Source organism: Notolabrus celidotus, chromosome 6 (assembly GCF_009762535.1).
Source record: "Notolabrus celidotus isolate fNotCel1 chromosome 6, fNotCel1.pri, whole genome shotgun sequence".
Classification (NCBI taxonomy): domain Eukaryota; kingdom Metazoa; phylum Chordata; class Actinopteri; order Labriformes; family Labridae; genus Notolabrus; species Notolabrus celidotus.
In genome coordinates, this window is record NC_048277.1 from 3,335,859 (window position 1) to 3,363,141 (window position 27,283).

Sequence of the window (27,283 nt, forward strand, 5' to 3'; positions counted from 1 at the left end):
CCAAGTGACATGGTAGTAAAGATAACAAGGTAACAGACAGTGAAGGTGATTCATAACATCATCCATATGATGCGGAGCAAGAGAGCGTCTCACTCACACACAGAAACACAGAAGAGACTAGAACATATAAAGAAAACACTGTCCCCTGGTCTAAACATTAAACAGCAGCTCTAAAGTCAAAACATACAAACACTGTTCTAGTGTCCATCAGAGTAAGGTAGTAGGACAGTGGAAGGTATAGTAGATGCAGGGAAGATGGAGGAGAAAGGACAACAGCAACACAAGGTGTGTGAGCGTTAGTGTTGCCAACTTTCCCACTACTAAATTAGGGACAGGTGCGCGGTGCCATGGTGGTGTGAGCATGATGTGTGAATTCAGCGTATATTCTGATTCTGATTCAACTGGAAATGCAGAAAGTGTGTATATTCCCTTTAATCCTTACTGTATCATTATGTAACCTCATATGAATAAACCTCAAAGAAACCACAGTTTGGCTCTTTACATCAAAAAAACATGGAAAAGAAAAATTAAACACAAAAGAAGAGTATGACTCACCAAATGTACCTTGCTGCTCTTGACTGACTCAAGCGGTATTTTGTCTTTTTGCAAAGCCACAGAGAATGGATGATATTTGTAAAACTAATAAAAATCCCAATTAATAATAATAATAATAATAATAATACATTTATTTAATGGCGCCTTTCTCTGCACTTAAGGACACCGTACAGATATACATATACATACATGAATTATACATTAAAGGAAACAAAATAGAATTCAAAATGAATATAAACAATATGAAAATGGTAAGAAAATAGAAACAATGAAAAGTGACAGAGCAATTGGCATCAGACGGAGTGGGCGGTTTTGAACAGATGTGTTTTGAGTTGTGATTTGAAAAGGGGGAAAGAATCTGTGTTTCTGAGTTGAGGTGGCAATGAGTTCCAGAGACGGGGAGCAGAGCGGCTGAATGCTCGGCTCCCCATAGTGGTGAGACAGGCGGAGGGGACAGACAGGTGTATGGAGGAAGAGGATCTGAGGGAGCAGGAGGGAGTGGGAACATGGAGGAGGTCGGAAAAGGGGGGAAGAGGTTGTGGATGGTCTTGAATGTTAACAGGAATACGGAACTGAGCAGGGAGCCAGTGGAGCTGTTGGAGGACAGGAGTGATGTGGTGGATGGAGGGGGTTCAGGTAACGATACCGGCAGCTGAAATCTGGACCAGTTGGAGTTTATGGAGGGATTTGTGAGGGAGGCCGAGGAGGAGAGAGTTGCAGTAGTCCAGACCGGAAGTGACAAGGCTGTGGACAAGGATGGGAGCAGTGTGGGGGGTGAAGGAGGGGCGGAGACGATTGATGTTTCGAAAGTGGAAGTAGGGTGATGTTTTTGATGTGCGATTGAAAGGATAGTGTGCTGTCAAGGATGACACCCAGACTCTTAACCTGGGGGAGGGTGAGATAGATGAGTTATCAATAGTGAGGGAGAAGCTGTTGGATTTGGATAGAGTGGATTTGCTGCCAATGAGGAGAACGGAGGTGCCCACCAATTTATGTTGTGTTATTGATGACGTGCATTTTATACTTTGTTTTTTCAATGTAACACTGTTGAGGAATCAGGTAACCAAGGTGATCAAAACGCAGGAAAACTGAGAGGGGTCCAGCTGCAGACCTCCACTCTCTTAATCCTGACGTCACTTCCTTCTGACGGTGGAGGGGATCTCAGAGTGGAGGTCTGCAGCTGGACTGTCTTGGGATGGTGAGGGAATACAGATACTTCTTTTCAGACCAGCTGCATCACTCTGAACAGTGAGGTGTGGCTCTGTGACTCCTGCGTGCCAAACTTTGGGTCCATCAAAATAAAAGTCGTCTGCAGCAGAATTCAGAACGACTGACCTTTTGCACACATTTTCTTAGCTGTATGTAAAATATGCACAGAGTTATTTGTATAGGTTTTATATTCTTTCAAAGTTAAATTGAACTCTGTAGGTGAAGAACAGTTTCATCAATCTGACTCAGACTTTCTGACAAACTTTCTTATCACTACATTGAAGAAACAAAGTTTGAACAAGGCCGGATGTTTTCACAATAGAGATGTAAATAAGTAAAGTTCAGTGAGCCAGTTTTCCACTGAGTCCTGCTCTTTGATAACAGACATTCATGCTGATGTGACAGAAACAGTCACATGATCAGCTGAAGTGTGTGTGTGTGTGTGTGTGTGTGTGTGTGTGTGTGTGTGTGTGTGTGTGTGTGTGTGTGTGTGTGTGTGTGTGTTAGTGCAGAGGGTAAACTGTTCTTCGGCAGCTGTGTGTGTGTAGTGTTTGTGTAGAGAGGAGGAGACTCTCCCTACTACACAGAACACACACACACTGAGGAACCAGAAGACAACCAAAACCCAGGATACAGAGGTTCAGTGAAGGAGGTGCTGAAGGTGTGGAGGTGGATCAGAGAGTCAGAGGAGACTCTGTAGAAGGACAGAGTGCCAGCAGGACAGTCCACATACACTGCTACTCTGTGAGAGATGGAGGATGAGGAGAGAGGGAGGACTGTTCTTCTCTTTTTGTGACGGACAGAGTAATGTTCATCGGAGCAGAACAGACTCCAGGACTGATCATTAGATCCAAACAGACAGTCAGGACTGTTTCCTTTCCTTCTGATTACTCTGTAACTCACTGATATATAAACCCCTCCTCTCCACTCGACCTCCCAGTAACAGCGACCAGTCAGACCATCTCTACACAGCAGCTGACGATAGGAGTCAAATCTGTCTGGATGATCAGGATATGACTGATCCTCTCCCACATGTGTCACCTCCCTGTTGTCTTCAGACAGTCTGAGCCCTCTGTGTACTGTGTTTGAGTCCAGAGTGAGTTCACAGACATCTGATGGAGAGACAAAGACACAAGCAGTTTATCATCAGACACACCTGAAGGCTGTATTCTTTGTTAGCTGACAGTCTGCTGTTTGGTCCTCATGAGTCAAACTGATTCCACACTTACACTTCTTTAGTCCAGGTTTTAACCTCTGCTCTCCACCATGGTCCACCCTGGAGGAAGAAACACAATCAGAGTGATGTTCAGTCCAACATGAGTCCTACCTGCTGTTCAACATGAAGCAGTGTTCCTCAGTTTGTCCCTGTGACAGAGAAACAGGCTGAAACTCCTCTGAGCCAGCTGTCTCCATCACTCTGTCTCTTTTTCTGACAGTGTTGAGATACTCAGAGAAAAAGAAAAAGAAGAAGTCAAAGATTCAAAAAGCAAAGGCTGGCTGTTGCTCTGTCCTCCAACATGGAGACTTTTTTTCCTGCTTTAAAAAGAGACTCATTTCTTCTTTTAGGGCTTGTGTTCACTCTGCAGTATAAAAAGCTCATTCTAAATAGACTTTCAATCTAAACAGTGTCTGCAGATAGAGATATGAAGGAGTGGGCTCTCTTCTTCTAAATATGAATGAAGATGAAATGAAACCTCTCATATGAACTCATGTGACTGTGTGAGGCTCTTCTTGGATCCTTCAGAGTCAGCCAGAGGAGAGGGAGTAGAAGCATCACACCTGGCACAGCAGGTGGATTCACTGCAGTGTGTGATGTACAGAAAGTGGACCAAAGTCAGTGCATCTCCTCCAACAGCCCCTCTGCTTGTTTGGAGCTCTGCACAGAGTCTGTAACAATTGTTAGTCTGAGCTGGTTCAATGGCTCAAAATGGCTTTAAATCCATAAAGTCCAGATTCTGCTTCTCATGTCCTCTTTGAAATCAGTAAAGACGATTCCTGCTGAACCTTTGTTCTGTCACTTTAAAGAAGTCGTCTCTTTGTATGTGTCAGGAGTAAACATCAATCATCCTAAACATCCTGTCTTATGGTTTCAGAGTGATGAAGACAGCTGGAGAACAATCAGAGCATCAACATTCAGATCATTTCCACATGTCCTCCATTCTGTCTCAGAGTCCCTGCTGAAACAAACAGCAGGTAGCAGCATGAAGCTGATGGTGACTGAAAGGTCTGCTGCTTGTCTCCCTGAATGTAGCTGTGTCAGTAAACCAGTATATCTGGGCTGATGAAGCTCAATGAATACTGTTTGATCTCATTGTTTAACCCAGTTATGCAGACAGTACTTTGAATCCAAGTTTCTAACATCTGTAACTTCCTTAGTTCTGTTCATGCTGAGATTCACTTCAATCTATCCTCTTCCTTTTCAGAGTGCAGACTCTGTACAGATCCCTGTGGACAGAAGAGAGTGTGTGTGTTTCTGAACACGTCTGGTGTTAAAGGTGACATATCATGCAAAATTGACTTTTTAATGGTTCTCTACCTGAAATATGTTTCCCTGGCATGTCTACAAACCCCCCGAGAATGGAAAACATCCATTCTGCCCCTGTCTTGATTTCTCCACCTTTCTGTAAATGTGTGTGAAACGAGCCGTTTCAGACTTCCGTGTTTTTGTTACGTAACAACAATATCCGGTCTGTCACGGAGTCAGAGCTCGGAGCTTGTCCAGCCCATAGACTGTATAAAATAATACTGAATCCCTCCTCCGTTTTTCATTACCTGCACAAATGTGTGCTAACAAGGAGCTTAGGAGGGAGGCATGCTAGTTGCAGGCTGTCTTAATAAACACAAAGGTCGGTTTTACTTCCCACGTCTGCAGATTTGAAGATCTAGTGGATGAATTTTATTTATCATGGATAAGTGCTAGCGCTAGTTAGCATAGCTACATAGCTACATGTCATAGCTATAGCTGTGTACCAAGACACACGTCGACATACTGACAAATAAAACAACAAGAAACACTAAATCTGTGACCAATCCTTCAGAAAGGTCCTGCTGCCTTTCTGGCAGAGGTCGGTTTTACTCCCCACGTCTGCAGATTTGAAGATCTAGTGGATGATTTTTATTTATCATGGATAAGTGCTAGTGCTAGTTAGCATAGCCACATAGCTACATGTTCGTAGCTGTGTATCAAGACACACGTCTACATACTGATAAATAAAACAAAAAGAAACACTAAATCTGTGACCAATCGTTCAGAAAGGTCCTGCTACAGGCGCCTCTCCGTCAGGATCAGATTCAGAGGGTTGAAGTAACGCGATCTCTGAGCAGCCGTGTATATTCAGCCAACATGTAAACATTAGATCAACGTGCTGGACAGCCGAGGCACATCCACTTCCTGAGGGGGCGTGGTCAGAGGGAAAACAGAGTGTTCTGATGAGGAATGAAGAAGAGGACTTTTCAGGCAGACCAAAATCTGATTTCAAAGTGTTTTTTTGAGCATAAACTTTAAAGACATGTTTTGGGGACCTCTTAGACCAATATATATTGATGAAAAAAGCGTGATATGTCACCTTTAAACACCACTTTGAGACCAAGCAGGAGAAATCTTCTGTGGATGAAGACCAGACTGAATCCATCAAATGTGCTGTGTGAAGGTTTGGGAACCAAGCTATCAGCCTCACCCTACCAAAGCCAGCCATAGCACTGCTCACTGCACCACAGTGAACACATGAAGGAGGCGTTCCTCTGTAGCTCTGAAGGTTTGTTTGAGAGCTCACTAAACAAAGAGACAATCAGATCAAGAATACAGACATTCCCATGTCAGCCAGGATCCAGATGGTTGTCTCTATGGACCAATGAAAGAACAGATCTGTTGGAGATTTGAAGTTTGATGTGGTTTCATCATTAAACTAGATGTTAACCTTCATCTTGAACTTGCACACTGAGTAATGAGAACATGTAAAATGTCACTTCATGAAGCTCGTTCAGTCTGCGTCATAATTCTCTCTAAACAGTGACTGAAATCAGATGTGTATTAATGTCATCTTAAGAAGACAGGGCAGCAGTAGTTTACCTGATCAATCAGCTGATCATGAAAGATGATCATTGAGCTGACATTAAGTGAGTCAGTGCATCCCTTAAAGAGAGTCTTAGATCTCTGTCTGAAAGTTAAAAAGGGTTAAACTGCTGATAGTGTAAAAGAAAATCTCAGAGAGTAACAATGGATTCCTTTCTCCTTTAGTTTCTATTGAACTGTTTTGTTTCTGTTTGATAGTCTTCTGGTGGTCTGTGTGTTTCCTGGTTCAGGTCCAATCACTCCTCTGATGAGAATTAAACATAGAGAGATCTTTTTCTGTGAAATAAGATGTTTTACACATTCAGTGTTTGAGCTCTTGTTGTCTGTTATACCTCAGTGTATCCAGTCTGCAGAGCGGATCCTCCAGCAGCTGCACTCCTGAGTCTCCTGGATGGTTGTAGCTCAGGTCCAGCTCTCTCAGGTGGGAGGGGTTGGAGCTCAGAGCTGAGGCCAGAGAAGCACAGCCTGTCTTTGTGATCAGACATCCTGACAGACTGGAGTCAGAAAAAAACATACAGTAAGCAAAGTGTTCAAGTTTTGACCATTTTAATACAAATAACCATAAACATGATGAAAGGGAAACCTGACCTGAGGGTTTCCAGTTTACAGTGAGGACTCTTCAGTCCAGCAGACAACAGATCTACTCCTGAATCCTGCAAGTCATTGTTACTCAGGTCCAGGTCTCTCAGACTGGAGGACTGGGAGCTGAGGACTGAGGACAGAGCTTCACAGCTTCTCTCTGACAGGTTACATCCACTCAGCCTGAAGAAGATCAAGAGAACAAACAAATGGTTTCAGTTGTCATGAACAGAATTAATTCTATGTTCTGGTTTGGTGATAGACTAGGGCAGACACGTGCAGAGAGTCTCTGAGAAGGCCTTGATATATTTATACATATAAACTCTCCAACAAGCAAAACACTCTACTCCTCTGACTTCACTGAGTTAACTTAGGTGTATAAGTCGATTCACTAATGTCTTGAAGACAGGGAGCGACATTTCAAAAAGGAAAGACTAGGTGATGTGTAAAACAATCAAAGCTTATGTACCACACATCAACGAAATGGAGGTTTGTCTGAACCACAGTGACAGGCTGGAGCACCTCGAGAAACAGGTGGAGAGGCTCCAGAGTGACAACAAGGAGTCACATGTGAAGACTGAGGACCTTGAAAACAGATCCTGACACAATCATTTGAGCTTCATTGGGCTACCGGAGGGGAGTGAGGGGCGAGCGGCTAACACCTTCATGGCAACGTTTTTTGTTGACCTCCTGCAGGATGACTCCTTCACCAACCCAAGCTGGATAGAACACATAGGGCTCTGAGAGTCAAGCCTGCAGAGGGAGAGAGACCCAAGCCCAGTATTGTCCACTTTCTATGTCTCCACAATAAAGAGCAAGTCCTGGCGATAGCAAGAAAGAAAGGGAAGCTAACGTATCACGAACATAAGATCTTCATCTTTCCAGATCTGAGCAACGCACTCGCAAAGACGTGAGCCACATTCAACTTTGTCAAGACCAAATTACACCAGAGGGCCTCAGGTTGTCTCTTCACTACCCTGTGGTGCTCTGTGTCAGTCATCAACAGGCGGAATATAAATTCACCACCATGGAGGACGCGGAGCGTTTCATCAGTCATCACCTGGTCCATGTTTAATTATGGATGGAATTTGGATCAAAATAAGGTGAAACCCACAAAACCTTTGTTTATAACTCTCAGAGGCATGTGCACGGATATTTGGTTTGATCTGCACACTGTCATCTGGCTTACTAACCTTCGTCTTTCTTACAGATTTCTTGGACTTACACGCGTTTGTTTTTGCTTTGATTTTTTGTTTTTTCTTATCATCAAATTTTATTTATTTTCCTGTCTTTGATTGGAGCTAGGTATCATTTAACACGGGTGCTTTTAGTTCTTTCTTTATAAAACCTGATAGACTCTGGCCAGCTGCAGCAGGACATGGCTCATTTGTTTGTTTTACGTGCGTCAGGAGGGCTTATTTATTTATTTGTTGTTGCTCCCTTCTTGATAGGAGGAGACAAGGACAATATCTCAAAAGAACAGTTAGTTTTCTCTCTGTCCCCTCTTCTGTCTTCAGAGATCAGCTGCCATTTAACATATTCAGATGATTGCATATGAGGACAGATGTGTGATATAATGTCTGATGAGCCCTTTCTGATGGCTTGATGGGAAGACAAGGTAGATTAAGACCCAGAAACCTCTAAAACTTATGGTCAAACATGTTCAACTGTCATTAGATAAGAATATGTCTTCATGTCGGTCCGGTTGGGAATAAATGTGTGATGATTATTTCAGTGACATAAGGTCAAACCTTAAATAAACATGATGTGTTAAAATGACTAAAAAAGTGGACTTTGACAAAGTGCCTAACTATAATAGAAACATTTAGTGTTTTTATAGTTATAACTACAGCATTCAGAGGTTCATCTAGAGCAGAAAATGTTCCATTATATGTGTACATGGTGCTGAGCCTCCATCATGGGATGAGCTGGTTTTCTCTGCCTGTACTTACTCTCTACATTACGGGCAGTATAGATATGCATGCAGTGTAAGAATTAAACTCATTTAGGAGAAGGAGGGTGGATAAATAAAGACGGGACAACACAAACTATTTGGAAGGGGCTTCAGTTGCATATGGTAATAATTCAGAGGTGCAGAAAGCAGAGTCCAGAAGGCAATCTGTGTGTTGTGTTGCAGAGTTAAGTAATGCATGAAACCAGTTCATGTGTCAGCTCCTGCTATGCCTCAATTACATCTATTACACATATGTACTAATACCATCAGGTCCAGCTACCTGTATTTATTCCAGTGCTTGCCTTTTTTCCTCCCAGATCCTTCTTTCATAGTGTCGATAGCATGATTGCTTCTTTTATATGGGGCTACAAACCCCCAAGGCTCCATAGAGCCCTGTTGCAGAGGACCAAGGACTTGGCAGTACCATATCTGACCTGATCTGTGGACCAAGGGGCTTAAAGAGATCAAACATTGTTTATCTCCAGACTGAGGGAGTACTGGAAGACCTATTTTAGTGTCATATCAATAATATTAGAACAAGTAATAGAACCATCCCCACAAATCAAAATATTTGGTTTACCTGAAGCTGACAGTCATGTATCAAAGAAACAAGCAAATGACAAGTGAGGCCTGCAGTTCTTTAGAAGTGGCTCTGGGTTCTTTTGTGACCTCCTGGATGAGTCATCGCTGTGCTCTTCAAGTAATTTTGGTTTTTGGGAAGGTTCACCGCTGTTCCAAGCCTTCTCCATTTGTGGATAATGGCTCTCACTGGGGTTAACAATGACTTTGTTTCTCAACTGTTCTTAAATTTCTTTAGATCACAGCATGATGTGTTGCTTTTTGAGATCTTTTAGCCGACTTCACTTTGTCAGACAGGTTCTATTTAAGTGATTTCTTGATTCAACAGATCTGGCAGTAATCAGGCCTGGGTGTGGAGAGTGAAATTGAGTCCAGCTTCCAAAAAATCTGGTAAATCACAGTTAGTTTGTGATTTAACAAGGGGGGGCAAATACTTTTTCACACAGGGTCAGGTGGGTTTGGATAACTTTTTTCCCTCAATAAATAAAATCATCATTTAAAAACTGCATTTAGTGTTTACTCTTCTTATCTTTGTCTTATATTAATGTTTTTTAGATGATCTGAAACATTTAAGTGTGAAAAATGTGCAATAATATGAGAAATCAGTAAGGGGCAAATACTTTTTCACAGCACTGTATGTATTTGTATGTGTATATGTGTGTATATGTATGTATATTTATTATCATTAATTTATTATTATTATATTTATTTCCTTATTTATTTATATCTTTGGTTTTTCCTTGAATTTAATGTATTTGTGTTTGTTTGTTTGTTTGTTTGTTTGTTTGTTTGTTTGTTTGTTTGTTTGTTTGTTTGTTTGTTTGTTTTGTTTAACCTATCTATTTATTTTATTGATTTATTTTTACTCTGCTTGCTTGACATTGTAACAGATGCCAGTTGTTATGACCTTTGAGTCCAGATCTTTGTCTCTGTTATGGTGGGATAGAGGGGTGGACAGAGGCTGAGGATGAAAGTTCAGAGGGGTTGTAATGAAACTATGTCTAAATGCTCATGTAATGTACATGTGATGATGTCATCATTTCAAAAGATGCAAATAAAATATATTAAAAATAAAAAAGAATGAATTCTATTTGAAATGTCTCACTCATGAACTCACACAGCTTTGTTGGAGGCTTTGATCACTGGCAGCAGCCTCAGCAGAGCCTCCTCTGAAGCAGAGTATTCCTTCATGTCAAACACGTCCAGATCTTTCTCTGAGGACAGTAAGATGAAGACCAGAGCTGACCACTGAGCAGGAGACAGTTTCTCTGTGGAGAGACGTCCTGATCTCATGGACTGTTGGATCTCCTCCACTAGAGAACAATCATTCAGTTCATTCAGACAGTGGAACAGGTTGATGCTTCTCTCTGCAGACAGATCCTCACTGATCTTCTTCTTGATGTACTGGACTGTTTTCTGATTGGTCTGTGAGCTACTTCCTGTCTGTGTCAGCAGACCTCTCAGGAGAGTCTGATTGGTCTGCAGTGAAAGACCCAAGAGGAAGCGTAGGAACAAGTCCAGGTGTCCGTTTGGACTCTGTAAGGCCTGGTCCACAGCACACTGGTAGAGACTCTTTGGTTCAGGTTTGCCTCTGAATGATCTTTGTTCTTCTTCCATCAGGTTGAGTCCAGACTTGGTGAAGGTCAGATGGACATGAAGAGCAGCCAGAAACTCCTGAACGCTCAGGTGGATGAAGCAGAACACCTGGTCCTGGTACAGTCCTCTCTCCTCTCTGAAGATCTGTGTGAACACTCCTGAGTACACTGAGGCTTCCTTGATCTTGATCCCACACTCTGTCAGGTCGGACTCATAGAAGATCAGGTTTCCTTTCTGCAGCTGATCAAAAGCCAGTTTTCCCAGAGACTGGATCATCTTCCTGCTCTCTGGACTCCAGAGTGGATCAGTCTCAGCTCCTCCATCGTACTTGATGCTCTTCAGTTTGGACTGGACCACCAGGAAGTGGATGTACATCTCAGTCAGGGTCCTGGGCAGCTCTCCTCCCTCTCTGGTCTTCAGCACATCCTCCAGAACTGTAGCAGTGATCCAGCAGAAGACCGGGATGTGGCACATGATGTGGAGGCTTCGGGATGTCTTGATGTGAGAGATGATTCTACTGGCCTGCTTCCTCTTTCTGAATCTCTTCCTGAAGTACTTCTCCTTCTGAGGGTCAGTGAACCCTCTGACCTCTGTCACCATGTCAACACACTCAGGAGGGATCTGATTGGCTGCTGCAGGTCGTGTGGTTATCAACAGACGAGCAGAGGGGAGCAGGTTCCCCCTGATGAGGTTTGTCAGCAGCACATCCACTGAGGTGGACTCTGTAACATCAGTCAGGACCTGATTATTGTGGAAGTCCAGAGGAAGTCGACACTCATCCAGACCGTCAAAGATGAACACAACCTGGAACTCTTCAAACCTGCAGAGTCCTGCTTCTCTGGTCTGAGTAAAGAAGTGATGAACAAGTTCCACCAAGCTGAACTTTCTCTCTCTCAGCACATTCAGCTCTCTGAAAGTGAAGGGGAATGTGAACTGGATGTCCTGGTGGTCTTTGTCTTCAGCCCAGTCCAGAGTGAACTTCTGTGTTAAGACTGTTTTCCCGATGCCAGCCACTCCCTTTGTGAGCACTGCTCTGATTGGTTGATCTCTTCCAGGTGAGCCTTTAAAGATGTCTTCTTGTCTGATGGTGGTCTCTGGTCTGTGTGGTGTCCTGGATGCTGCTTCAATCTGTCTGACCTCATGTTCATCATTGACCTCTCCAGTCCCTCCCTCTGTGATGTAGAGCTCTGTGTAGATCTGATTCAGAAGGGTTCGGTTTCCGGCTTTAGCGATCCCCTCAAACACACACTGGAACTTCTCCTTCAGGTGAGACTTCAGTTTACGTCTGCACTCTGCAGCAACAGTTCCTGAAAGAACAAAAGAGAAATGTGATGAATGATCTGAAGCTACAATCAGTCTGATGAATTTACACTTTCAGACATCAGGATGGATTTAATTTTCTATCCATCCATCCATCTTCCCTCGCTTATCCGGGTCCGGGTCGCTGGGGCAGCAGCCTCAGCAGGGAAGCCCAGACACTACTCTCCCTGGCCACTTCCACCAGCTCCTCTGGGAGGATACTGAGGCACTCCCAGACCAGCTGAGAGACATAGTCTCGCCAGCGTGTCCTGGGCCTTCCTGGTGGCCTCCTCCCAGTCGGACATGCCCGAAACACCTCCCCAGGGAAACGCCTGGGAGGCATCCTGACCAGATGCCCGAACCACCTGATCTAGCTCCTCTCGATCCAGAGGAGCAGCAGCTCTACTTTGAGCCTCTCCCGGATGTCCGAGCTCCTAACCCTATCTCTAAGGCTGAACCCAGCCACCCTGCAGAGAAAGCTCATTCCTCCTCTCTGAAATCTCTTCATCAGCTGTGAACAGTTTCTCACAGCTCATAGATGTGATACAAACGTGTGCATCATATTAACAGCAGAGTTTGAAATGTAAACCTCTCCCATGTTGTCTCTATTTCCTCTCTCCATCATGTTAAATGTGTTCAAATCCTCTTACTGCTCTGCAGACAGTCAGCCAGCTCCTCCTGCTTCATTCTCCTCAGGAAGTGCAGAGTGATCTCCAGAAAGGCCTCTCTACTCCTCCTCTGCTCTTCATCCTCACTCTGACTCGCTAAGCATTCTGGGTAGTCTGTACTCAGAACTCTCTGGATCTTCTTCATCTCGGTCTTTACAAAACTGATGATGTTCTCCTGGAGCAGCTGGAACAGAACAAAATGTCAACTTGAACTTGACTGAAGACCAGAGAGGCTGAAAGTTGAACACATTAAAACACAGATGGATTTAGACGTAAAGACTAATGGACACCAATAGATATAAAATGTAGGTAATTATACAATTAAAGGAAAAGAGTTAGAACATGAGTTAAAGCATGAAAAATAACAATCAGACATAAATAGTTAGGATAGCAACAACGGTAAAAATACAAGTTTAAGAAAAACAAAAGAACAAAAATACAAATAAAAATCAGTATTTAAATAATAAATGATGAATAGTAAAAGAAATATAAAATAATAGAACAATTTGAAAATGAATATTAAACGTTAAAATAATGAATTTATATGAAAATTACAAAACCCTACATATAATCCAGACTGATAGATCAGATTTTTAGTTCAGGTTTTACCCTTTGGAACAGCTAAAAGAGAAGAGCTGAAGGATCTGAGAGGCCTTCCTGGTTCATAAAGTCAAAGCCTCTCAGAGATGCAAGGTCATGCAGTGCCATATCAAGTAATAAAATAACTCTACAATGAATACCAACACTAACAGGCAGCCAGTGTAAAGATGTTTAAATCGGTGTGATGTGTGCTCTCCTTCGGCTCTTTGACAAAACTCATGCTACTGCATTTTGAATTGATTGCAGCTGATTGAATGTATTCTTTGGTAAACCAGAAAGGAGAGCATTACAGTAGTCTGGCCTGTAACAGAAACCTGTGTTATTGTCTCTGTGTTGCTCAGTGAGAGAAGTGTTCAGCATTAAAAAGAAAAAGTCAGGTTTTGATTTATCAGACCACACATCAGTTTTTCTCTCAGCCTCAGTACATGAGAAACTGGCCCGGGCCCACAGACGTCACTGACATTTATGGATCACGTATTTGGTTTTCTTTTTGCATGGTTGCAGTGATTTCCACTACAGAGTCATGTCTGTTTTTAATGCAGTGACTTCCACTACATAGTCATGTCTGTGTTTAATGCAGTGATTTCCACTACAGAGTCATGTCTGTGTTTAATGCAGTGATTTCCACTACAGAGTCATGTCTGTTTTAATGCAGTGATTTCCACTACAGAGTCATGTCTGTTTTTAATGCAGTGACTTCCACTACAGAGTCATGTCTGTTTTTAATGCAGTGACTTCCACTACAGAGTCATGTCTGTTTTTAATGCAGTGATTTCCACTACAGAGTCTTGTCTGTTTTTAATGCAGTGACTTCCACTACAGAGTCATGTCTGTTTTAATGCAGTGATTTCCACTACAGCGTCATGTCTGTGTTTAATGCAGTGACTTCCACTACAGAGTCATGTCTGTTTTAATGCAGTGACTTCCACTACAGAGTCATGTCTGTTTTAATGCAGTGACTTCCACTACAGAGTCATGTCTGTTTTAATGCAGTGATTTCCACTACAGAGTCATGTCTGTTTTTAATGCAGTGATTTCCACTACAGAGTCATGACTGTTTTTAATGAAGTGACTTCCACTACAGAGTCATGTCTGTTTTTGATGCAGTGCTGTCTGAGGGCCTGAAGATCAGGTCCATCCAGTCTTGGTTTTGGTCCTTGTCCCTCTTGTACAGAGGTTTCTCCAGACTCTCTGAATCTTTCAATGATGTTATGTACTGTAGACGATGATATCCACTAACTCTTTGTTACTCTGAGGAACATCATTCTCAAACTGTTGACCTATTTGCTCACACAGTCTCTCACAGAGTGGTGAACCTCTTCCCATATTTCTTTCTGAGAGACTCAGCCTCTCTGGAGAGTCCTTTTTAAACCCAGTCATGTGACTAACCTGATGTAAAATAACCTCATTTAGTTCAGAGATGTTCCTTCAGGTGTGTTTTTGGCCTTTCACAACTATTCTGTGTTTTGTTGTCCCTGTTTAGAAACTTGACGATGGCATGAAATTTAAAATCAGCATATTTTCTAATGAAACATTTTTTCAGTTTCAACATTTGATATATTTTCTCTGCACTGTTGTCAAGTATATGTAGGGTTTCAATGATTTTCAGCACATTAAATTCTGTTTTTATCAACGTGTTTGTGAGAAGTGTTTGTACATTTACTCACCATCGATATGGAGTCCAGCTGTGTTTGATGCTGCTGGGCAGACTGACCAATGGGAGCCTCTGATCTCTGAACTCTGTGGAACAAATATAATATCATGTAGTGTATATAATATAATGACACACAGTGTTGATGTGATAGATTCTATGTAGTGGATCCTGGTAGAAACCCTGCTGGATCCTCCTACAAACACAGGACACACATGAAGATACTACATGCTGAGTACAGTTCTTTCTGCCTCCAATCCTGTTTACTGTGTTGATCCTGATAGAAACACAACCAGTGACTAATGTTCACCTTCACAGAGAAAACACCAACCACAGTTACAAAGGTTTCACACACAACAACAGGAAGTTCACTTTGAGAGGCTTACCTTTCATCAGCACTCAGCTCTACAGACTTGAAATTAATCCATCGACCCATAGAGAAGTCACTCTTTAAGGACACACAGCTGGGTCCAGGTCCAGGAGAGTCTGGTTTCTGATGTTGGACTCTGACAGAATCACAAACACTGATGAACAAACATGAACTCTGAAAATCTTCCAGGTTTGAGTGCTGCTGAAATTTACTACAAACTTTTATAATGTTTGATTCTGATAAAAACGCTGTGATCGATTCTTACTTTGGACCATCAGACTGACGGCCATCTTTGAAGTTAAAAATTATATCCTTAGACCAATCACTCCTAAAGGACACACAGCTGGGTCCAGGTCCAGGTCCAGGTCCAGGTCCAGGTCCAGGTCCAGGTCCAGGTGGGTCTGGTCTGTGTCGCTGCTCTGGCCTTCAACACGCGCACGCGCACGCGCACACACACACACACACACACACACACACACACACACACACACACACACACACACACACACACACACACACACACACACACACACACAGTGATGTGAGTGCTGAGCTCTGACATGGAGCAGAGTCATGGACAGGTAGAGATCCTCATCTCACCTCTGAGCTTCATGTTCCCCACACAGAGTGCTTTTAGAGGGAGGGGCTCCCTCCTCTCCGTCCTCACACTGATTCATAGCAGAGCCTCCACCTTCACACAAACACAACAACATGTTCATCATTACAACAAGCTTTACACCACAGGTCACACATTAGTTCTCCTTCCTCTCAGGAACTTGACACAACAATTCAGGACTGACAGAAACCTTGTTGGAGCCACAAACAGGATCTGATGATCCCAAACACAGCCCCCACACTCTCCCTGAAACACACTGGGTCTCATTCATGAAACGTGAGCAGCACGAATTTGTGTGTAAACCGTGTGCAGCGGAAATTTCCGCGGATTTCCGCAATCATCAATCTATTAGTAGCTCTGATCTGTGAGTTACTTCTCACAAAATCTACACCTGCTCCCGACTGTGTGTAGCACTTGTGTAAATGTAGGAATACACATAAATAATTCTTGTCACTGTCGGAAATGACAATTTGAATACGTACTGCTCTCTGTTATGTACACAATACACAGATGCCTTTGAGACACATAATTTAAACATGACAAAATATTTTTTTTTTAAATATATATATAACATATTTTTACAACAAATAAGTTGGCAGTTAAAGCTTTGAGATCTAGATTAGGTTTATTTAGATTGTGAACTACTTGTTAAAAACCACACAGACTAACTGGAGCCTAATCTGACGAGGCCAACTAAAAGAAGCCACGCCATACCTGCACATTTACAGGTGCTCTCCGTGATGGGATTCTGAGCCACAGGGACCTTCCAGAGGGAGATGGCAGATAGATCTGGAATATCCCAGCCATCAATGAGCCGCATTTTACCGGCAGTACTTGCCGGCATTATTGAATTAAGACCGGAGTACATTCAAATCCCCTATGGAGCACAACGGCAAATCAAGGTAAAGGGGGGTTTAGCGCACTGGCCAACATGTCAAATGTCATCGGTGCCATAGACTGCACACATATACGCATCAAGGCTCCATCTGAGGATGCATTTGCATGTATAAACCGGGAAAACTTTCATTCTGTGAATGTGCAGCTGATATGTGATGCAAACTGTGTGTTGCTCAACGCTGTGGCTCGGTGGCCCGGTGGGACGCTTGACAGCTTACTGCGTGTTTGGAGAATGGAGCTGTGAGAGACGGCTGGCTTGTCTGTAAGAATGTAGTCTTCTATACAAATGCATGTGTTTTATATGTAGAGACTTAACATTTTATATCCATAGAACATAAAATGTGCTTCCTAGATTCCACTTCACCCAAAATAATTTCAATCTCCGCCTCAGAGACGTTCTTTTTTCACTCTCTATCCTTCTTTTCTTGCGCCATGATTGCAGGGCAGGCCGACCAGATGCACAGGTCTGTGTCCTTATATGGTGGTTATTTGATATTCATGGGAGGGGATTTATGCTAATTGATGATCACCGGGAGTGCGCTGTCAGTTTACGATGGGTTGGCATTCATGATCTTACACATGTGTTTATGTTTAAATCGGAGTTTCCCGCGCCGTTCATGAATCTGGAGTAGAGTTTTAGTAGCGTGAGCTTTTATGTGCAAATCTACACACAGATTTACTCACGTTTCAGGAATGAGACCCATTGTGTTTAGAGACCACAGATATTTGGGTCAAGATGATGACTTGCTCATGAGCAAATTTAGATTTCATTGTAATACGTTCCTCCAACCCTCACATGTGGTACACAGAATCCCCAACACGAATTGGACAAATAATCCTAGCCTGTGTACGATACACAATGGGCATGGATGCAGAGGCTTGTTAGAGTTTGACATCTGAAAGACAGGGATTTTTTTTAACAGTTTTCTGGTGTAATACTTGGAATCATTTCTCTAAGGGAGGATCCAATTCACTTAAATATAAATATTAAATATGATATGACACCAAGTTAAACAAACTAACATTTTTGTAAATAGTGAATCGCGAAAAAAGAACTGATCCAAACCTGGGGTTGATATTTTGTAATATTGTATAATCAATATTGTATAAAAGTTCTGCTCAAGATTTTGCCATTTCATTTTATATTTCTCTTTCTGTTATTAAATGATGACAATAACTTCTAATGAATCAGGTTTACTGCAGCATCCATTAGTGAGTGATATTCAGTCAGAGCCTTGTCCATTTTGAAGGCTGCTCATGTATCCATGCATGTTGAGAACTCTCATCAGTTGAACGGCCACCTGACCACATACAGTCAACTTGGATCGCCTTAATAATCACCAAGAAAACAATCCTACTCAACTGGAACAACAGGCATAACCTTTCATTATGTCACTGGCTCAACTTATTAACTAACTACATCAACATGGAAAAAATAACAGCACTAAAAACCAGGTTGACCTGTACAATGGTCATTGGGCCCCTTACATTCAACTCCTCAACACCACTGACCAACTCAAATCACACACCACAGTGCTCTTTGCTCTAACACAGAAAAAACCTACCATGCTAACTAATTTGCAGATGAAATCAACACCTCTCTCAAACTGTTCAAACTGCATTCACCCTGATCAGTTTGTTTAGTGTTCAGTTTTAAATCAGTCTCATCAAATGAAATGCCCTTTGCACACTATTACTATTCTCCTGTGTATACCTGATTTCACATTATATACCTGATCAAATATGACTCTTTTAAATATGTTTACAGACTTTTCAATCTTTGAACTGTTAACTGTGATTAGTAAATATAAATCATAAAAAATATTATAGAACATAACAAATGAGTATGATAAATATGTACAATAAATATAGAAGTGTGAAAAATCTGAAAAAATAAAGAGCAATAATGAATAAGAAGAACAAATATCAGAGTGATAAATATCAGAGTGATAAATGTAGCAGCACAACTACAGTAAAGTCACATTTGGGTATTTCTGAGAATACATAGCTCCAAACTCCGCCTCCTGACACAACTCCTGCATGTTCAACTTTACTCAGGATTGTTTTTCTGGAGGAAGGAGCCGAGCTCAGAAGAAACAGAGTCATGTCATCCCTGTGTGGTTCTCTCTCTCTCTTTCTCTCTCTCCCCCTTCTTCCTCATCCTCCTCCAGCATGCTGTCCCTGCCCTTTCTCTTTGCCCTGGCTACCCCCGGAGTTACAGCAGCACTCTCTCCCTCACTTTCTGCCTGCTCAGACACCTGCTCTGCTGGCCCTGCATCTTCCTCCAGCTCCTCCTCCCCTTCATCATTGCTGGATGCTATAGAAACACTAATGATCAATGTTGGAGTCTTTTTGGAAAAATATTAAATGATAGAGTGAAAGGTAACATTTTGAGATTTTACTAATACACACAAGGATCTGGATTTTACAGGAGTTACAAACATGTCTCTATGCTGGAGCTGTCTAACACTGCCATTACAACACATTTCTGATCATGTTGAGCTCCCAGTAGACATGTGCCTGATCAGATTACTTAAAATAATACATGGCTCTGCTGCTGTTACGTTGATGCATTTCTGCTGTAACACATATTATACTTGGCAAAACAAACATCCTCAAAAGAATAACTGCGGAGAATATTCTACAAAGTAGAATTAGGAAGCTAACCATATCAGTGTTGAAGAAGTGTGTTAGAAAGTTACCTCACAATAATCCAAACTGAGTTACTCTGCTGCACTTTCTCTCTGATTCTCTTAATAATCCTGCTTTGTTATGGTGCAGTTTAGCCCAGACTCAGTGTCTGTTGTGCCCCGTTCATGACCGTTCATCCATAAACATAAACACATCCTTTAGTGAAAGCTTAAAACACATGAGATGACCTTATAAGGACATAAAAAGAGGAAGTTTGAACAAAGAATGCTCACATTCGCTGCAGCTTTTTTATACACACGGAAGAAACATCAACCTCGCCCTGAAAGATAAAGGTTGCATTTCACTCTGTGAAGTTACATTACTGGAGTGAAAGCTCACATTAACCCTCTAAAGGTTGGAAAGAAGACTAATAAAGTGTGAATGAATCATAGGAAATAAACGGTGTACAAAGACCTCCAGATGAATCTGCTGCTGACTGAACTCCACAAACACAAACTATAGAACAGGTCAATGTTTGAGAGGAAGGATTCTTACCTGTTGAAGTGAGTCCAGGTCAGCATACACACTTTACACCTTCATGTGGAGAGAAGAAGCTGCTCGTGTGTCCCTCTTCAGTCCTGGTGTGTGTGTGTGTGTGTGTGTGTGTGTGTGTGTGTGTGTGTGTGTGTGTGTGTGTGTGTGTGTGTGTGTGTGTGTGTGTGTGTTGGTTAAAGTCAAAGTCCAGGGGGCAGAGGAGGGAGGTAGTGAGAGGAGTTCAGCATCCTGACAGCCTGGTGAAAAAAACTGTTCAACAGTCTGGTGGAGCGGACCCGGAGGCTCCGGTACCTTTTCCCTGAAGGCAGGAGACTGAAGAGGGAGTGGTAGGGGTGGGAGGTGTCACCAGCGATGCTGACGGCTCTGCAGGTGAGGCGGGTGTGGAAAATGTCTGTGAGGGAGGGCAGAGGAACACCGATGATCTTGCTGGCTGTGTTCACTATGCGCTGCAGAGTCTTTTGGCAGGAGGCAGTACAGCCGCCAAACCACACAGCGACGCAGCCAGTGAGGACGCTCTCGATGGTGCCTCTGTAAAAGGAGAACATGATGGGGGGTGGGACTTGTGCTTTTTTCAGTTTACGGAGGAAGTAGAGCCGTTTTTGAGCCTTCTTGGCCAGCGATGCAGTGTTGTTTGTCCAGGAGAGGTCATCAGAGATGTGCAGTCCCAGGAACTTGGTACTGCTCACCCTCTCCACAGCAGCGCCGTTGATGGTCAGTGGGAGGTGCTGCTGTCGGCCTCTCCTGACGTCCACGACGATCTCTTTGATCTCTACAACGCAGCTGGCTCAGCGCACCGTGTTCCGATATCGTATGTCAGTGGCTTCAGGTGGAGCGATGCTTTTAAACCATAGCTGTGGTCAGAGACGCGCAGATCCTCCCACTGAGTTTCCACATCGCAGCGTGTGGGCATGGCAATCTGGTCCTCCTCGCAGTTGTCCACTGCTTCGCTGACTCTCACTGATGCATCTGTTGAAAAAAAACAAACACATTTTCACATTAGCACTTCAATTTCAACCAGGCGCTCACACAAGTCAAGTGAGTGTATTTGAAGGTCCAACATCATGAGCATTAGTACGGCACGGTCAGCATTCAAAATCATGTGAGACAGAGCTCTCTAAATGTAGCTTGCTCTAGCCTACAAGCATCTTACAGGGATAATATGTGCTACAGTAAGACTGTAATGTAAATAACCAACGTAAGTTTGATACTTATATGGTCGCAATGGTAATCCTCCACATTAATTGCAGTCAATTAAATGTTCATTATGTTCACAACGTGAGAGGTAAACAAACACGGATTACACGACTGTAACTTTAGGCTAACAAATCAACAATAACAAGCTAGCTTACCCATATCTGAGAACCTCTACAGAGCAGGGGCTTCTTTACTGGAGCATCATAGCCGAGCCATTTCTCGGGGTAAGGGTACTCATCTGTCGGCTTCCCGTCCACGAAATCAAACGAGCACACATACGGGCGCTTAGGTGGGCACTTGAGGTTCAGCGCCTTCAGCCACAGCCTAAACTGCTCCTCGTCTTTAGGGGCTGGGTGCAGGTTGAGTGAGGGAGTGAGGAGAGAAGGACAGGTAAGACGGAGCCAGCCAGCTAGAAAGAGGAGGATTGGGTCTGGCGGTGTTGCAGACCAGTTTCGAATCAGCTGCGGACTTAGCCGAATGGTTAAGTTGCACGCCTGTGAATCAACAGACCCAGGTTCGAGTCCAACCTGTGACTTTCTTACCGCATTTTTTCCCCCACTCTCTCCCAGTTTCCACCGTAGACTGTAAAAAATATGGACGTAGTATCCGTGATGTCACCCATCTGTTCCTGAGAGCTGTTTTGAAGCAAATCGACGGCAGCAGCCATATTGGTACTGCGGAACTCAACCAGGCAGAGTGTCACGTAGTGTGAGCCCCTTAGCCAATGGCTGTGTGTTCCCGACCGGGAGTCACGTCAGTCATGTCCTTATTTGGGCAAAACTCGTAATCTTAATATCTTCTGAACCGTCACGTTAGAAAAAAATTCACCCCCCGTACAGTGTGTGCCATTAGAGAGATTAGCTTCATATGGCCAAGCCGTTTTTTGAACCAGGCTGTAAACATGTTTATTAATGCTGCAAAGATCGTCTTTTTCCCATTCATATCCATGTAGTTTCCGGTGTTTCTGCAGCCAGCCTCAAGCGGATTCAGTTTATAGCACTTCCGCATTGGCTTCATCGTTTGAGACCGGAGTTTGCCGCTTGGTTTCTACACTTTCCTCTCCTCTAGAAATAAAAGATGTCAAAGCACAATAAATGTCTTTAAAAAGGAAGAAAGAGGAGGATTTCCCCTGTGTGGTAACATTTTGATTTGATAACTCCTAATAACACAAGCATATTCAGTGTCCGACGACGGACATTTAACCCTTTGAATGTTTCTTCAACCTCCTTTTAAATCTCACTTTCACAGTTTGACGAGGTGTTTCGGACTAAACGTGTGAGCAGTATCTACAACTCTTGAGTAGTAAATTGGGTTTCAATTGTTTTTAAGAGCTGAAATCTTAAAGTGTATTATTTGGCCTGTGTCCAAGTCACATGACTGCAACCAAATGGGATACTCATGCTTCCCAAATTAAATCCATTCCACTTTTCTTTTCAATAAATGACATCACTTTTGGTTTGATATTAAAAAATAAAAGTGATGAAATCTGCTGTAACATAATCCTGTGCCTCTCAAAATTCTTTATTCATAAAAACAGGACTATGAAATCTCCCCCCAGATGGATTGTTTTTCTAAATGAATTCCAATTATAAACTCAAATCATTGAAAACAATGAAAGGACCAAAAGCACTTCAAATATACGATTCCCTAAAATGATTTCCCTCTGAACTGTAAAATGATTCCCTCTCCTTACTCAACTTATTTTATTATTTATTTTCCAAGTATAGATCATTTTCTCATTTGCCTTAAATTAACAACTCAAGCTGTATTGTTTATATGTCCTTAATGATTTTTTATGGATGATGCTCCTTCTGAATGTGCCCATTGTTTGTTATGTACATCTAAAATTAAGTAAAAAAAAAACAAAAAGCCAACTCGTGCTTCCCTCTCGTGCGGGCGCGCGCTCGCACACACGCATGCGTGAACATGTGAATCCAGCCAACCACGGTATGGTGAAATATATATTTCCTTATGAAGCACAGTTAAAACAAACGTGACGTGCTTTCAAATGGCATCTGTAGTGACAATAGCAAGTGAAAAAAATGATAAATACTTCCCAAGAAACCCCCCCAAAATGTTGCAGTTGAGGCTTTCAGGGGGTCTCGTGTCAATTAAGGGGTCTCAGACCCCCCTTCCCCCCCGTAATTCGCACAGTGCACAGCATCATGCAGGGAGTTCATTTTTGTGTTTGTTGTGTATCATTAATTATGTATTTTCCTTTTAAATGATTACATTTCCAACACAAATGCTCACATAAATACTCTCCAGAATGCAGGGAATCAAGTGTTTGATGCTTCAATTCCCTCTTGTTACCAATATGTTGAAACAAATTCTAAACTGTGAGTGCCAGAGGTTTGGGAAGTCAATTTTATTTTCTTTCACTCATGCCTCCCATACAGCAAAATATCAACAGCTACTGAAAGACAAAACATATATGTAAAACATACACTCACAACGTTTATTGACATTTCACGTTGCATACTTCACCAGCAGCAGGGTTTTCCTTCAATCAATAGCAACAACAAGTCTTGCTTACAGCTGGAAATAGCTTTTACAGTTAAATAACAAACATTTAAGTTGAACATGAATAGCTTACCAAATCTGGTTGCTTCACACATTGTCTTGCAGCTTCACATGGATGTTAAAGACGGTATGGAATCACAAAGCTTTAGGTTGTTACTCTGATGATAAGGCACTTGTTTATGACATAATCTCTTGACATCGGTGGCGCTCTTTGATCAGTCTCTACTACGGCTTCTGGGGTTCAGCTTCAGCTGCTCTGGATGGAAGTCCCGCTCCAGTCCTGATCCTGCAAGGAGAACAAAAACAAGCCAGTTTCAATATTAAATTTGTCGCTCTCTGTATTCCATCCCCTCCACTTTATTATGCCATTACACCATTTTAAAACTGGAACTGTGACATTAATCATGAACCTGTGCAATCTAAAACACACTGTATGCAAATGTAAATGGTGTCATACATTTTGAACAGTCAACAGACCACAACTATTTACACACAGTCACAATCTATGTGTGACTTACAAAACATGCAGGAACCAATCACATCATTTCTTTCAAATGTCATCTGCCAAAGTAAGCCAAATGTATCAGCAGTGACTTTACATGTAGTGCAAGCTTTTACTGAAGGAGTCTGTTTGAATGCATGCATGCATGCATGCATGCCTGCAGTCCCTCAGAACCGTACCGTCTGCTCCATCTCCTGGGTGGCGTTACGCAGCAGAGAAGTCAGCAGACTCAGGTAGTGTTGATTCTCATCCAGTAACTGATGGACAGTTTCACTGAAACAAGACAAAAAACTCTGAATTCACTGCATGAATGTTTGACATATGACTTTGAATTATGCATACCATACAGTGATGCAAAATCTTTCAGAGCTTTTTATTTCAGTTCAACAGTTTGGAAGGAAATGAGGATTTCTGCTTCTGCAACCTCCTCCACTTTGAGGTGCATGGGGCGCCCTCTTGTGGAAAGTTTGTGATTTGCAGCAGCTTGCTTGCTTTTAGGAGCCCATGTACTGAGGAACCAGCTGGAGTGTCAACAGGAAAGCTAGGCTATACGCTACTGTACATGAGGCCATTTGAACCACATCATTTATCTCATTAAATATGTCCGACCTGGGGCGCTGGTGGCTTAGCGGTCTAACCGCCCCACATACAGAGGCTATAGTCTGTCTGTCTGTCTGTCTGTCTGTCTGTCTGTCTGTCTGTCTGTTTGTCTGTCTGTCTGTCTGTCTGTCTGCCTGTCTGCCTGTCTGTCTCTCTCTCTCCCAGTGTGATCATTGGTAGATATTAGTAATAAATAATATTGTAGTATATATTAAGATACATTAAGATCCTATATTGTTATGTTGGTGTACCTCAAGCCATCAAAATGGGTTGAAATAATATTTTGGATATGAGCAGGCTACACATGAGGCTGGAACCTATCTGGCTCAGCTATTTGGAAATAAAAGAACTGGACGGTACCGCAATGACTTGAAGCACCGGCCGGCCCAAGTTCCAGTAAGTGCACGCGAGTGGCTGTCAACGTGGCATTCAAGTGAACGACGCTTCACAGTCGATTCACCGTCACAGCCACCCCACAAGTATGCCCTTACCGGTCCCAAAGATATCATGGACGTATCTTCCATTTAAACCACCTCCTGCAACTACTCATTTCTATCGCGGTGTTGAATTTTAAAATTTAAATGTTTTATTTCTGTTCTATTTGTGTTATGGACTCCTTAGACGTACTATAATTTATCCACAAACATAAAGTAGGAGATACATCGGGAAAATAAGGAGAAATGAGTCGCATGAACACCTGATGCTAGTATTTCCCATGATGCTGAGCGGCCAAAATGTAAATGATCCATGTTGGGTTAGAAGAAAGATGGGAAAAACGTGACATTACAAGTGATGGAAGAAGTGAGCTACTTCCACATGAACTTACACGATAAAAACCTGTCGACTTGTCTCTGTTTGATCGGTTAGAGCAACCGTAAACAACGCATACCTTGAGCATTTCTCTTATGTGTCATGTTTCTGCTCCGACGGCTGCTAACCACTTCCTGACTCCCATCGGCATTTCGCGTTACTGCTAGGCAACGGAAGTGACGCAAACAAGCGGTCACACAAGTCAAGTGAGTGTATTTGAAGCAGGTCCAACACAACATCATGAGAATTAGTACGGCACGGTCAGCATTGAAAATAATGTGAGACAGAGCTCTCTAACTGTAGCTTGCTCTAGCCTCCATGCATCTTACAGGGATAATATGTGCTACAGTAAGACTGTAATGTCACTGTTACGTTTTGTTTGAGAGTTGTACTTGACTATTAAAGTACTGGACACGGACGGCAGGATTACAACGAGATGGCTTTATTCCTTAACTCCTTAGTCACCGGAAGTTACAGTGTATATCCACTAGGTGGCAGTATATGCAAACTGTGCAGTTACAAAGCACTAACACCACATCCTCCCTTCTGAGACCATTTACTATTTCCCCCCCAAAGAATGCCATAGCACAGTAACTTAATAGGTTTGCTTGTTTTTAACTTTTCAACCTACATTTATGAAAATAACTGTTTACAAACACATAACATCAATTCAACTTGTGAAGGTTTATAAAAATAACAATTAACAAACATCAATTCAAGCTGTGAAGGTTTATAAAAATAACAATTTACATCTGTTCATGATGTGAAGGTTTAACTATTTACAAACAACATCTGTTCATGTTGTGAAGGTTTAACTATTTACAAACAACATCTGTTCATGATGTGAAGGTTTAACTATTTACAAACAACATCTGTTCATGATGTGAAGGTTTAACTATTTACAAACAACATCTGTTCATGATGTGAAGGTTTAACTATTTACAAACAACATCTGTTCATGATGTGAAGGTTTAACTATTTACAAACAACATCTGTTCATGTTGTGAAGGTTTAACTATTTACAAACATCTGTTCATGATGTGAAGGTTTAACTATTTACAAACAACATCTGTTCATGATGTGAAGGTTTAACTATTTACAAACATCTGTTCATGATGTGAAGGTTTAACTATTTACAAACAACATCTGTTCATGTTGTGAAGGTTTAACTATTTACAAACAACATCTGTTCATGTTGTGAAGGTTTAACTATTTACAAACAACATCTGTTCATGTTGTGAAGGTTTAACTATTTACAAACAACATCTGTTCATGATGTGAAGGTTTAACTATTTACAAACATCTGTTCATGATGTGAAGGACTTCAGAAGAGCCTCCTCCACACCAAAATACCTGAGTCTCCTGAGCAGAAAGAGTCTGCTTTGTCCCTTCTTGTCAGACTCTATAACCAATAGTATATGTATATATATATATGTGTGTGAATTTAAGATATACTTATTTTTGACCTCTTTAATTTTTAATTGCTAATAACTTTTTAATTAGTGTTACTTTATAGGCTCTTGTTTGCTTTTTATATTTCTTTTGCACTGTCTACTCTGTTACTGTGACACTTGAATTTCCCCGTTGTGCGACGAGTAAAGGAATCTCTTATCTTATCTTAGTTCACCACCAGCTCCTTAGTCTTACTGATGTTGTTGTCGGGTGATTGCTGTCGCACCACGTGATGAAGCTCTCTATCAGTCCTCTGTACTCCTCCTCGTCATCTTCGCTGATGCGTCCAACGATGGAGGAGTCGTCGGAAAAACTTCCGGAGGTGGCAGGAACCAGAGTCCAAGCGGAAGTCGGAGGTGTAGAGGGTGAAG

At 42.2% G+C, this 27,283-nt stretch overlaps 1 protein-coding gene and 2 long non-coding RNA genes across 3 annotated transcripts; 1 reads left to right on the top strand and 2 right to left on the bottom strand.

Annotated features, from left to right (window-relative positions):
* Positions 1 to 1,096: 1,096 nt before the first annotated feature.
* On the bottom strand, positions 1,097 to 21,460 carry LOC117814149 (protein NLRC3-like). Its single transcript, XM_034685290.1, has 12 exons — positions 21,181 to 21,460; positions 19,832 to 20,797; positions 15,733 to 15,823; positions 15,398 to 15,556; positions 15,149 to 15,268; positions 14,779 to 14,851; positions 12,494 to 12,695; positions 10,066 to 11,851; positions 6,425 to 6,598; positions 6,169 to 6,330; positions 2,994 to 3,040; positions 1,097 to 2,876 (listed from the first exon to the last, which is right to left on the bottom strand). Exons 3-12 carry the CDS (start codon positions 15,807 to 15,809, stop codon positions 2,344 to 2,346), a joined length of 3,333 nt encoding a protein of 1,110 aa, XP_034541181.1. The 5' UTR covers positions 15,810 to 15,823; positions 19,832 to 20,797; positions 21,181 to 21,460; the 3' UTR covers positions 1,097 to 2,343.
* Positions 21,461 to 22,010: 550 nt separating this feature from the next.
* Positions 22,011 to 22,525, top strand: LOC117814153. The gene is made up of 2 exons (XR_004631529.1): positions 22,011 to 22,161; positions 22,274 to 22,525. It is a non-coding gene; the product is annotated as an uncharacterized LOC117814153 (long non-coding RNA).
* A 934-nt stretch (positions 22,526 to 23,459) lies between these two features.
* On the bottom strand, positions 23,460 to 25,671 carry LOC117814152. The gene is made up of 3 exons (XR_004631528.1): positions 25,540 to 25,671; positions 24,230 to 24,323; positions 23,460 to 23,834 (listed from the first exon to the last, which is right to left on the bottom strand). It is a non-coding gene; the product is annotated as an uncharacterized LOC117814152 (long non-coding RNA).
* Positions 25,672 to 27,283: the final 1,612 nt, after the last annotated feature.